We start from the raw sequence: 12,583 nt of genomic DNA on the forward strand, positions 1-12,583 counted from the left end.
GAAAGCAGGAGCTGGATCCCTCACTGCTCCCACAATCACCATCGATGCTTTGAGGTTTTTAATGACGGGAGATGAGAAGAAGTTCTGCTCCTGTTACGACTCGTCCTGTTGGAACACGATGGGGTAGATTTGGCTGTAGTGATCCACAAAGTGGACCTCGATGCCCTGGGTGATGTAGTCTGGAAGGTCGGAGAAGTCCTTCCTGTTCTCAGCTGGGAGGAGGATGCAGGTCACACCAGCTCGACGAGCCTATGGGAGGAGGAGAAAATGTTTACCTTTAAATACCGGACCCGACCTCTGACCTCTGACCTCCCGTCAAGCTACGAGAGCACTGCGCCTTTAACCGGGACAGGCGTCATTATGAGACCTGTCATTAGTTTTTTTTTTTTTTTTTTTTTTTATACTTTTTTTATTCACTTTTCAAACACAAGAAAAAACACAAACACATCAAAATATATATATATATATATTAAAAAAATAAAAATAAATAATAATAAAATAAAGCTGGCCAGTGACAAGTAAAAAACACTAAAGACCTTTCATTACTCACACAAGCATGATTTAATATTTTTCACTTTAAGGACAGCGATCCAACCTGCCGCCCGCCGCAGCACGCCGCAGCACGCCGCAGCATCACGATGAGGAAGCTTTAGACTTCTTTGTGTCGGACTGTTTGGACCATGATGCAAAGAGGCCTCTTCATGAAGTGGGCTGGAGAACAGCATCTGCAGGGTCCCACCTTTTCATGAGGTCCAACTGAAACACGCTGAATCCAGATCCAAGCGCGCTGTTGGGTCATGTTTGCATCTTTGCTACACGTCTCACATGATGTGAGACAGCCAATCAGAGCAGAGGATCTGTGTTCACGCTGTGACTCTCTCTCTGACATACAGCAGCTCACTGTGTCGTGGCCGTAAAGATCAGTGAGGTCGATTTATTAGCGGTTTGAAGATTTAAACGAGCAGAGAGTGGCGTTCGCCTCGCCTGCTCTCAGATGGACGAGCGGAGCGAGCAGCGTGCGCCTGCAGGAGGCGGGGCCACGTTTGAACGTGGACTTTACAAGTTGCAACAAACACGTCTACAGACTCCTTCACGTCTCGTACTTACAGCGATGGTTTTCTCTTTGATCCCACCGACTGGCAGGATTTTGCCCGTCAGAGACACTTCGCCGGTCATGGCGACGTTTTGACGCACCGGCTTGTTGGTCGCCAAGGACAGAAGAGCTGTAACGATTGTGCACCCGGCGCTCGGTCCGTCCTTTGGAGTCGCCCCCTGGAAACAAGAGACACACGGTGTGAACGTTTACTGCTTTAAAGAGAGACGCGTGTGTCTCGTTCATACGTGAACGCTGACCTCAGGAACGTGCAGGTGCAGGTGCGAGTTGACCAGGAAGTGATTTTCTGGATCCTTGCTCATGAGGAAGGCTCGGGCGTAGGTCGAAGCGATCTTTGCACTTTCCTTCATGACGTCACCCAGCTGACCTGCAGAGGTTCAAATCTAAATGAAGACCAGGAGCTTCACAGCGTTGGATTACCCTCCTCCTCCTCCTCTTCTTCAGGACTCACCTGTGACCTCCAGTGACCCGTCTCCTTTGGAGTCCGCTCCTCCGCTGGGACGACGCAGAGACGTCTCGATGAACAGCGTGGTCCCTCCTAAAAGGACGAAACACAGTGACTCCTTCAGTGAGTCCTGGTCTCTGTGTCAGAGAGTCCTGGTCTGTCAGTGAGTCCAGGTCTGTGTCAGTGAGTCCAGGTCTGTGTCAGTGAGTCCAGGTCTCTGTGTCAGAGAGTCCTGGTCTCTGTGTCAGAGAGTCCTGGTCTCTGTGTCAGAGAGTCCTGGTCTGTGTGTCAGTGAGTCCAGGTCTGTGTCAGAGAGTCCAGGTCTGTGTCAATGAGTCCTGGTCTGTGTCAGTCAGAGAGTCCTGGTCTGTGTCAGAGAGTCCAGCTCTGTGTCAGTGAGTCCAGGTCTGTGTCAGTGAGTCCAGGTCTGTGTCAGTGAATCCAGGTCTGTGTCAGAGAGTCCAGCTCTGTGTCAGTGAGTCCTGGTCTGTGTCAGAGAGTCCAGCTCTGTGTCAGTGAGTCCTGGTCTGTGTCAGTGAGTTCAGCTCTGTGTCAGTGAATCCAGGTCTGTGTCAGTGAGTCCTGGTCTGTGTCAGTGAGTCCAGCTCTGTGTCAGTGAATCCAGGTCTGTGTCAGAGAGTCCTGGTCTCTGTGTCAGTGAGTCCTGGTCTGTGTCAGTGAGTCCTGGTCTGTGTCAGAGAGTCCAGCTCTGTGTCAGTGAATCCAGGTCTGTGTCAGAGCCGGGTCGGCCGGTGTGTCTGTGAATCTCCGTGTCTCACCGAGGGCGGTCCACGCCAGGCCCATCACCACTCCTGGAGGGGTGACGGTGTACATCCGGTCCACGGTGAACACAGGTTTACCCACAAACTCCTGCAGGTTGTCAGGCGTGACCGTCACCGCGCTCTGCTCCCCGCTGACGATACTGAAGGCCACTTTACGGAAAACCTGAGAGAGAGAGAGAGGGGGGGGAGAGAGAGAGAGAGGGGGGGGGGGGGGGGGGGAGGGGGGAGAGAGAGAGAGAGAGGGAGAGAGAGAGAGACAGAGAGAGAGAGAGAGAGGAAAGAGAGAGAGAGAGAGAGAGAGAGGAAAGAGAGAGAGAGAGAGAGAGACAGAGAGAGGGAGAGAGAGAGACAGAGAGACAGAGAGAGGGAGAGAGAGAGAGAGAGAGAGAGGAAAGAGAGAGAGAGAGAGAGAGAGGAAAGAGAGAGAGACACAGAGAGAGAGAGAGAGGAAAGAGAGAGAGAGGAAAGAGAGAGAGAGAGAGAGAGAGAGAGAGAGAGAGAGAGAGAGAGAGAGAGGGTGAGCGACGCTGTGATGTCAGAGATCTGCTGAGTCATGATTAGCAGGACCTTTGTGTTGTAAAGGAGCAGCTGATGTTTTTACCTTCTCCACTTGTTTCTGAAGGTTCCGGACTCCGGACTCTCTGCAGTACTGCCTGATGAGCAGGCCGAGCGCTTCGGATGAGATGGAGGCTTTCTCCTCGGTGAGACCGCAGAGAGAGCGGAGCTGAGGGACCAGGTAACGCTGAACACACACACACACACACACACACACACAGACACACACACCGTCTCATCAGCGTCAGATCACACGCTGGCCGTCCACACTTCTCTGGTGCTTTTATTTTGAAAGGTGGACAAACTGGAACGCGGTGCTTCGTCGACTCAAACGCTTCCCAATAACAGTGTAAATAACAATAAAAACAGAATCCGGCATATTTCTATTCTTCACACTGAACATGTTGGTGGAGTTCAGGAGTGATCTGACTGCACGCAGTCTGATGAGCTGCTGTTACCTCGGCGATGGCCAGCTTCTCCTGGGCCACGTACCCCGACACGTTGATCATCTCCATCCTGTCTCTGAGCGGCTCCGGGATGGTGTCCAGCACGTTCGCCGTGCAGATAAACAAAACCTGAGCAGGGGAGGAGGACAGGTTCAAATATGAGTCTGCCTTTGGACCGTTGAGCCCGACCAGGTGAGAAGAACCGTTTGTTACCTTTGACAGATCTACGGGAACGTCGAGGTAGTGGTCAAGGAAGTTGGCGTTCTGTTCAGGATCCAGAAGTTCCAGCAGCGCAGAGGACGGATCGCCTTGGTAACCACGGCCAATCTTATCCACCTGCTCAGAAAGAATCGTCATCGTCCTGAATGTACAAACATCACTTCCTCAAAGGGGGCGGGGCTTTGAGTAAAATGTGAATGAAAACAGACGGTGAAGATTTGATAACTGAAATCTGACCAAAGACAACATGTCAAATATTTAAATTGAGGAACTCTGCTGTTGGTTTAGGCTAAATGATGCGTCCATTTTGACTTGGACGCCAGCAGCACGCCACGGAGAAGTTGTGACTTTGTCTTTGAACAACACGTCTGGGGACAGACGAGACCACTTTGTCTTATTTTGAAAATAAAATGATTTCCCATTCTTGCCATGATTTCAGCGGTCCAACCGTTCACGCTTTATAAGAACAGGGGGGCGGAGCCAGGAGTGCAGGAAGGTCACGCTGCTGTGACGACCTGCAGAACGTCGTGCTGAATAAGCCGGACCTTCCCTGAATAATAACGTTTGTTTATTTGGCTTCACCGGCGTGTGCGCTGATGCAACCCTGTGACATCACAGATCTGGGCGCCTCTTCAGCCGAACAAACAGGAAGTCACATGTGACCACACGGCCTCGACTGCTTATCTGATTTCTACACGAGCCTCGTCTTTGCATGGCAGAGTTTCAGCAAACATTGTGACACACACACACACACACACACACACACACACCCACACACGCACACACGCACACACACACTGACCTCGTCTATGAGCACCAGAGGATTCTCGGTCTTGGTCTTCTTCAGGCACTGGATGATCTTCCCCGGCATCGCTCCAACATAAGTTCTCCTACAACACGCCATCACACACAGTTTAGACCGAGGTCACCACATCACCACGCACACACAAGTTATCATAAGACTGACAACACACGCCTGTAATAACATCTGAGGATGCAGAGCTTTGTGGACCCGGTTAGACCTGGTTCTGAGACTTTAAGACCTTCCTCCAACAACCGTCTTCATTCTCACCGTTAGAAAAACTGACATTGGAGAAACAAGCGCGGTCGTCTTTTTAAAGACTGTTCGTGCCCTTTACTTTCAGGTATAACACAAACATCATTATTCTTATTTAGACTAATACATTGTGTACATTCATGCCCCATGTATACGTGTACGTAAGTTATCTTTAATTATTATTATTTAATTTTTTTAAATGTATTTATTATTCTTTTGTTCTTTTTAAATGTATTATTTATTATTCTATTTTTTTAAATGTATTTATTATTGTTTTGTTCTTTTTAAATGTATTATTTATTATTTTATTTTTTAAAATGTATTTATTATTGTTTTGTTCTTTTTAAATGTATTATTTATTATTTTAATTTTTTTAAATGCATTTATTATTGTTTTGTTCTTTTTAAATGTATTATTTATTATTTTATTTTTTTAAATGCATTTATTATTGTTTTGTTCTTTTTAAATGTATTATTTATTATTTTATTTTTTTAAATGTATTTATTATTGTTTTGTTCTTTTTAAAGGTATTTATTATTGTTTTGTTCTTTTTAAATGTATTATTTATTATTTAAATTTTTTAAAATGTATTTATTATTGTTTTGTTCTTTTTAAATGTATTATTTATTACTTAATTTTTTTTAAATGTATTTATTATTGTTTTGTTCTTTTTAAATGTATTATTTATTTATTTTTTCTTATTGTTGGAGGTTTGTTGGTCGATCCCTGTGAGGGAGGGAAAAACGCTTAAAAGAAAGTTGTAAACAGAAACTGTAAGTGTGAGATGGAGGAGCAGTTACCTCGGCGTCGCCTCCACATGCTGATGTTACTCTACATCATCTTTACCACTCCAGTCAGACTGTAAATTCTTTCACATTAACTGGATTTATCTGCATGTGGATTTGTGACATTATTAGTAAGTTTATTAGACTGAATAAAAAGCATCACTTGCCCTCACACTTGTTTTAATGTCAACCTCCACATGGTGCAGGTGAAGTCTCAGCTGTCCTCACACTTCCACCTCTCCTGATTATTAAAGTTAAAAAATGTCCTGCGTCAGTAAAGGCTGTTCAGACTCCCTCACCTGTGTCCTTTAATCTCGGCCACGTCGGTCATCCCTCCCACGCTGAACCTGAAGTACTGCCTGTTGAGGGCTCTGGCGATGGAGCGGGCGATGGAGGTCTTCCCGACCCCCGGGGGGCCGTAGAAACACAGGATCTTCCCCTGGGTGGAGCCACGCAGCTGACTCACGGCGATGAACTCCTGCACGGGGACAGACAGGAAGTCAGACACCCCCATCTGATTGGGTGAACAGCTCTATGCATTTTGCATCTGCACACATCTGGCTCACTGACCAATATGCGTTTCTTCACGTCATCCATTCCGTAGTGATCTTCTTCTAAAACCTCTTTGGCCGTGTCCAGCAGTAAGTTCTCCTCGCTGTTGGTGCCCCAGGGCATGCTGGTCAGCCAGTCCAGGTAGTTACGGGTGACACTGCAACACAGTGAGTGGAGTCCAGTGATTAGTGATCAGTGTGTAAGGTCTGCGTTTGTCACCAGGCGGACGTGTTGGTGTTCTGATTCATGGGTTCTTTGAGACGTGCTTTTTTATCTGTGTTGGGATATCTATCTGTTTGCTTCCAGGTTAAAAAGAAACACTGACGGTTAGCTTGTGTGCTAACATGTGAAGGTACAAACGGTAACCGTCCTGCAGGGGGAGGGGCCACGCTCACATTTCTACTGACGACGCCTTGAATTAACTCCACACGCTACTCGACGGTTTGTTCAGTCAGACGAGAGAGACGAACACAAAGACGTCCCTGAAGCCAGACTGGAACTCATCGACGTGCAGCAGCTTCAGATCTGCCCGTTAAAGAATTCATGACAGCAGAGGACGGTCATCGGACTATTTCCTGTTTTTACCGTTTAATTTCACACAAAAAAAATGGAAAATTATTTTCTGTGTGTGTGTGTGTGTGTGTGTGTGTGACCCTCATGATTTCAGGAATCATTAAAGTTCTTTAAACTGAACATACGTGTGATGCCACTCTTTTATAGAATACAATATTTTGTATATATGTGACCTTCAGGCGCTCCTGGACAAAGAGAAAGAGAATGACACTAACTTGAACTCTGACGAGTGGTTGTCCAGCAGTCCCAGTTTGTTGAGTTCTTCGTTGATGACGTCCATTATGTGCTGAGGGACAGTCCGGTCTTTGAGTCTTTCTCTGAACTTTTCCTCGATAGCTTCTTTGTCCTCTTTTTCCAAACCCAGCTCCTGAAAACACAGACAAACATGCACCGTTTTAATTGGTCCATTTTTTTTACAGACAGACGATGTTAGGACCGACACATGGTGCGATGGAGGCGTCAAACTGTTGACTGTGCTTCACTGACACACTTCCTCCCTGATGTGTACGCAAGAAAAAAGGAAGATGTAAGATTAACACCTTGATGGTGTTTTACACCTTTAAGGTCACATGACCTCCTCTTCTTCAGGTGAACTCAGTGTCCTCGCTCCTCTTCATCATGTGTGTGAAGTGTGTTGTTGTAAATCCACTCTGATCCTGTATTTGATCATGTCTATAAACCCCTCTATTTCAGCCCTGCTCAGAACAGGCTGTTTCTGTGTCTGTAGCTTTAAATATGTAAATGAGCTGTGTCTGACCACGCCCCCTCTCTGGAAGGGCTCGGGTGTACTCGCTGCTTTCTGGCTCCATGTCCTATTGTTTACGGTGAGAAGGCAGACTCAGAGGGCAGAACAAACACCTAGCTGTGGGAGTGTCACCCACCTGGGGGAGGGGCTACTGCCCTTTGTGATGTCATGAAGGGAAAATCTCTAAATTGGCCTGTTTGAACACATTTTCGGAAAAGTGGAGCAGGCAGAAGACGGAGAGGACGGACTAATTTAATAATTTTACCTTCTTAATGATCTTCAGCTGCTCCTGCAGCAGGTACTTCCTGTGAGTCTGCTTGATCTTCTCCTCCACCTGTGATCACAGCAGGCAGACGGATGAGCAAAGCGGTGAACGGTTAAAAGCTATTACATGTTTGGTGATGACCTCTGACCTCTCGACCCAGCCTCTGCTGCAGTTTGCTCAGCTCATACTCCTTCTTCAGCAGAGACAGAGCCTTGTAGAGACGCTTTGGGATCTGCAGAGACACAACATGTTTGATGTTATTGTGGGTGTCGATGAGGTTGAGCACACAACATCCCGCCTCCTCCCCCTAAGCATGCAGAAAGCTCACATTGATTTCTTCCAAGACGTCCTGAAGCTCATGTGACTCTGCTCCCGTCAGCGCTGCCCCCATGTCACTGAGGTAGATGGGATTATCAACGACTCTCTGACCAGCCTGCATCATCTGGAGGACGGACTCTCTGACACGCACACACACACACACACACAGATTTAATGCGGGCTCAGAGTGAAATAAGGCGTGTGGTCAGACAGGCTGAGAACACACCTGTAGAGGGGGTTGAGTGCGATGATGTCACGGATGGTTTTCACGATCTCGGCCGTCAGCGCCTGAAGAACACACAGATCCAGTTTGTGCGTTTAGTGAGAGCGTTTGTTCTAATGAGATCTGCTCCGATAAAATCGGACGGTGAGTCAGGGAGCTCATGATGAAACGCATGTTTGGTACCTTGACCTCCTCGGTGACGGTGAACTGCTCATGCTGAACGTTGTCCACCTCCACCATCAGAATGTTGGACGAGGGCAGAGGCTGAAGTTCTGGAGTCAGATCTGCTTCGGAAATCTGAGACACAAAAATCAAGATCACTCACGATATAAAATAAACCTCCAATTAGCATCACGAAAGGGGCAAAAATCTGCATTTCTGAGGGGTTCTGCACAATTTTACTTATTCCCTGTGTTGCTGCTCACCAACAACTAAACAAGGAACTGGTCAAACTGTAAACACAGGAAAATAACCTCACAGCCTCACAGTATTTTCCAGCATGGGTTATGCAGTTCTTAACGAAGGAGGAGATACTGTTAATTCATGCTGTCTGATTGACAGCTTACACTGACGTGCAGTCACTGACCTTCTCCTCCAGCGTCTCTGTCGGAGCACCCGGTTGGTCCTTGCGGCTGCGTTTGGCTTTGCGTCTGGGTGAAGGTTTGGGCTGGGACTCCGCCTCCGACTCTGAAAACACGGGGGACGCTGCTGCCTCCTCCTCGGCCTCCACCTCAAGCTGTTTGGTGATCCGGATTCTTGAGAGGGCAGAGCACACACACACACACACACACACACACACAGCAGAGGTTTGCATGGGCTGCACCTTACGACTCCACCACTGAGCCACAGCCGCTTCACTCTAAAGTGTTCAGCCATGCATCTAATCCTAAACACGGTGTTCCATATACCTGCGATGTCCCATGACGATCATCCTCAGCTTGTCTCCCAGGTCCTGCATCTCATGAATCTGAACAAAGGTCCCCGTGGAGTAGACGGCGTCCAGAGACTCGACCACGTCAGACTCATTACTGCAAGAGACAGAAACACTCAGAGACGAGGACAGCAGGGAGCCGCGTGTCAAGTCCTCAGGACAGTTTAATGACGACTTCAGAATTCACCCACAACCATGCAACAGATCCCGAACAGCTTCACGAGCCAGACGGCTAAAACAAACAACCTGTACGTCTGTATTTGTTGTTTTTTTTTTATTTTAAATGTCAGCCAGTAGAAAGCTTTAAAGGTGATGAAGCTAACGCTCCTGCTAACGTGATGTTTCATAGGTCATGTGACTGTTGGATAATTAAAAAGCAGCTGTGAGTTCATAAATATCACTGTGGAAATTATTTGACATGTGATGTCATAATGAGTCCAGCATTATATGATGCTACAATGCTAAGCTGCTTATACTAGTCAGAGAGCTAACTAACGAGCTAACCGTTAGCGTTGAACTCTGTCTTTGTTTATTTCAGCAGCTTGATAGTTACAGGACACGCCGACCTCTGATGCAGACTGTAAACGAGTGCAGGTCAAGTTATGATTTCCTCACGGTTTAGTCTCCTCGAAACGAGAGCATCGAGATTAAACGACCAGTTTGTGCTGCACGCCATGTTGCACACGTTTCCTCCACAAGTGTGGTGGTGAAAGTGTTTCAGACACCTAAAAAACATTCTTTATTCATGTGTATTCATTTATAATTATCATCATATCTTTTCATGTGTAGCATGTTTTCAGAGTGTTTAAGTTGGACACGTGTGCGATCCAGATGTGATAAAAATCGCTGAGTCATGGAGATGGAGTGACTTACTTATCGTCTCTCTTCAGGAAGACCCCGGCGTACGGCTGAGCCAGACGAACCTTCCTCCTCAGCAGCTCCATCAGCTCTTTATTCTTCACCTGACAGGAAGTCAGACGACAACAAGCACACTTTAAGAACATCTGATATTTATATCGGTCCGATATCAGCCAGAAAACAAAGATCAGATTTTATCAGACTGCGTCTAAAATCTCTGATATAAGCGCTTCGATAAGCAGAGACCATTTAACAGACTTTAAAAGTACAACTTATTTTTAGGCTACATTTCAGGCTCTTCTCATTTATTTTGTATTCATTATTATTTACTTGTACAATACTGCAGATATTACATTGAAGGTTAAAATTCATGCAACTCTATTGTTGTTCTCTGTTTGAGTAACAACACTTAATAAAGCCTTATTTTTAACATTCAACACGACAAAGTCATTATAAAAAAATTAAAGTTTTTATGATTCGTGCTGATTTTGCATCAGACATCTTATTGGCCAATAAACAAGGCTGCGATATCTGTATCATATCAAAAGTGAAAAAGTTGTATCGGGACATCCCTAGTTTTTTTTTCTTTTTTCTCCACTTTATTTATAAATCAAAATCTGACTATTACAAAAATCACAGTTTACGTCGAAAGTTACAGACCGAGCTTGACTTAACGAGACTTAATACACAAACAAACAAACAAACAAACAAAAACAAGAACCATGAACAAATAGAACAATAGAACATAAAACACAAATATCTGAAGTTGGAAGCAATGACTTTAAACTTTGAGTTAGTTCAGCAGCTCGTTTAGTTCTAATCTTTATAATTGATTTTTGTAAATTTGTTAATTCATTCATGAAAATGAGAAAAAGTGGTTTGACTTTTAGAAATCTGCATTTATGAATGTATTGTTTGGCCAAGATAATGACTGCATTATACAACCTCCTCTTCTTTTTTTCTTCCATTAAAATACCCAATTTTATTTTGTTATATTCTAAAGTTGGAAAATTTAGTTCTTTTGTAGAAATCCAATTTCTAAACGAACTTTTGTAAAATTAAAATCATAAGATAGATGTTGTTGGGTTTCAATTTCAACATCACAAAACACACAGTTATTTCTTTCAATATTGAATCTTTCTCTGAGGAACTCATTACATGGATAGATGTCATTCATTATTTTAAAGTGTGTTTAAAATAGTCTATTAGAACCAGAGAGAGAACCCCCCCCCCCCTGTACATTCAGAGTGTCACGTGATTACATCATCTCGTGTCCTTGAGCCTGTGATGACAGTGGACTGGTCACGTAACGTTGCGTCATCCTCACCTCTATGATCTTAATGAAGCGGGGAAACACCGGGTTCCTGCTCACGGCGACCAGGGGCACGTTGGGGAAGACCTCGGGGACCAGCATGGTGGTGAGAGCCGTCATCTGGGGTCCGTTGTACGGCGCTCCCCCATCTCCCCCAGACTCCTCTCCCCCAGAACCGGCACTGTCCCCGCTGTCCTCCCCTGAGAAGCCGGCCCCGCTGGCCCGGTTCCCGAACCTCCGGTCCTGGATCCAGCAGGGTCTTGAGTACGGTGTGAGGAGATCTGCTTGTCCGCAGACCCCGACCCGCATCCACCGCTGAGACCTGGTGGGCAGCCTGCAGCCAGCTGTCAGTGCTGTGAATGGAGGGGCAGAGGAGCTCAGGGTGCTGCTGTAGACCCGGGGGGGCTGAAACCGGCTCAGTGCCGGTGTGTCAGTCAGAGAGGGGGGGCAGCTCCCGGTCCTGAAGAGCCCAGGCCGGCTGAGTTTTAAAAGACCCGCTTTACTCTGCAGATGTCTCGCTGCTCCGAACATCTTCATGCAGGCGGCCATGTTGATCTCGAGCTTTCTACGGCACGTGACCGTAGTTGTTCCGTCAACGTTTGATGACGTAGGTTTGATAACTATGGGCCTTTTTTTCAAACCGACCCCTACAACCCCCCCCCCCCCCCCCCCCCCCCGTGACGTCACACACTCAGCTGAATGAAGTCCCCTCCATCCAGGTGGAGGGTAGAAATACAGCAGCAGGCTTTGGGACAAACTTCACTCTCTCAGGTGGAAACAGGAAGTGTGTGTTACCATGGTTACTCAGCGGCATCCTGAGGGAACGGCTTATTATTAATGTACGTAATACAGTCTGTAAAAGTCTTTATGTAGATTATTTTTCTCTAGTAAATTTATATTAGTGTAGACTTATAACAAAACGATCAGATGGAGCCCACATTCTTTATTGTCATTTATAATGTTTAATTTATTATAATATCAAAGAACAGGTTGTCTTCAATGAAAGCAGACAAGGAGACTATAAATGAACATCACAGCTGCAAGACGTTTATTTTTCTATTTTTTTTTGTAGCCGAAATAAAGTTTTACAACGAAATCAAAAGTAGAACAATGATAAATAAATAAGAGTGAGAAGTTGTCAGTAACATGATTTAATATTCTTTAGTTTTTGCAACAGTCCCTTTAAATATGAAACACAATGAAATAAACAGGTGAACAGAAGGAAGAGAGGAAGAGGAGGCTTTTATTTGAACCTTTAAAACAATAAACAGGTGAAGTTGTTCACGTCTGTATGATCATATTAAATGTCCGTCTTAGTTGGAGCAGTGTTTTGGTTTGTTCAAACACGAACACACAGAACTTACTTTAGTACAGGTCATTCCTTCCGTGACTACCGGACACAA

General features: G+C 45.7%; 1 protein-coding gene across 1 annotated transcript; it reads right to left on the reverse strand.

Moving 5' to 3' along the window:
- Positions 1–87: 87 nt before the first annotated feature.
- On the reverse strand, positions 88–11,838 carry lonp1 (lon peptidase 1, mitochondrial). Its single transcript, XM_079350498.1, has 21 exons — positions 11,196–11,838; positions 9,884–9,972; positions 8,988–9,107; positions 8,666–8,834; positions 8,263–8,376; positions 8,083–8,144; positions 7,867–7,996; positions 7,687–7,770; positions 7,539–7,607; positions 6,744–6,895; positions 5,974–6,112; positions 5,703–5,881; positions 4,364–4,451; positions 3,556–3,678; positions 3,355–3,471; positions 2,943–3,083; positions 2,339–2,504; positions 1,566–1,652; positions 1,354–1,481; positions 1,108–1,272; positions 88–249 (listed from the first exon to the last, which is right to left on the reverse strand). Exons 1-21 carry the CDS (start codon positions 11,727–11,729, stop codon positions 94–96), a joined length of 3,012 nt encoding a protein of 1,003 aa, XP_079206624.1. The 5' UTR covers positions 11,730–11,838; the 3' UTR covers positions 88–93.
- Between the last annotated feature and the right edge of the window lie 745 nt (positions 11,839–12,583).

The sequence above is a fragment of the Symphodus melops genome (assembly GCF_947650265.1).
Source record: "Symphodus melops genome assembly, chromosome: 8".
NCBI lineage: Eukaryota > Metazoa > Chordata > Actinopteri > Labriformes > Labridae > Symphodus > Symphodus melops.

Excerpts from the sequence above, each read along its gene's own strand:
- lonp1 (XM_079350498.1), bottom strand. The coding sequence starts at position 11,729 with ATGGCCGCCTGCATGAAGATGTTCGGAGCAGCGAGACATCTGCAGAGT. Across the intron at positions 5,882-5,973 it reads ACGTGAAGAAACGCATATTG|GAGTTCATCGCCGTGAGTCA; the intron begins GTCAGTGAGCCA and ends GTCCCCGTGCAG. Across the intron at positions 4,452-5,702 it reads GCCGAGATTAAAGGACACAG|GAGAACTTATGTTGGAGCGA; the intron begins GTGAGGGAGTCT and ends GGCGTGTTGTAG.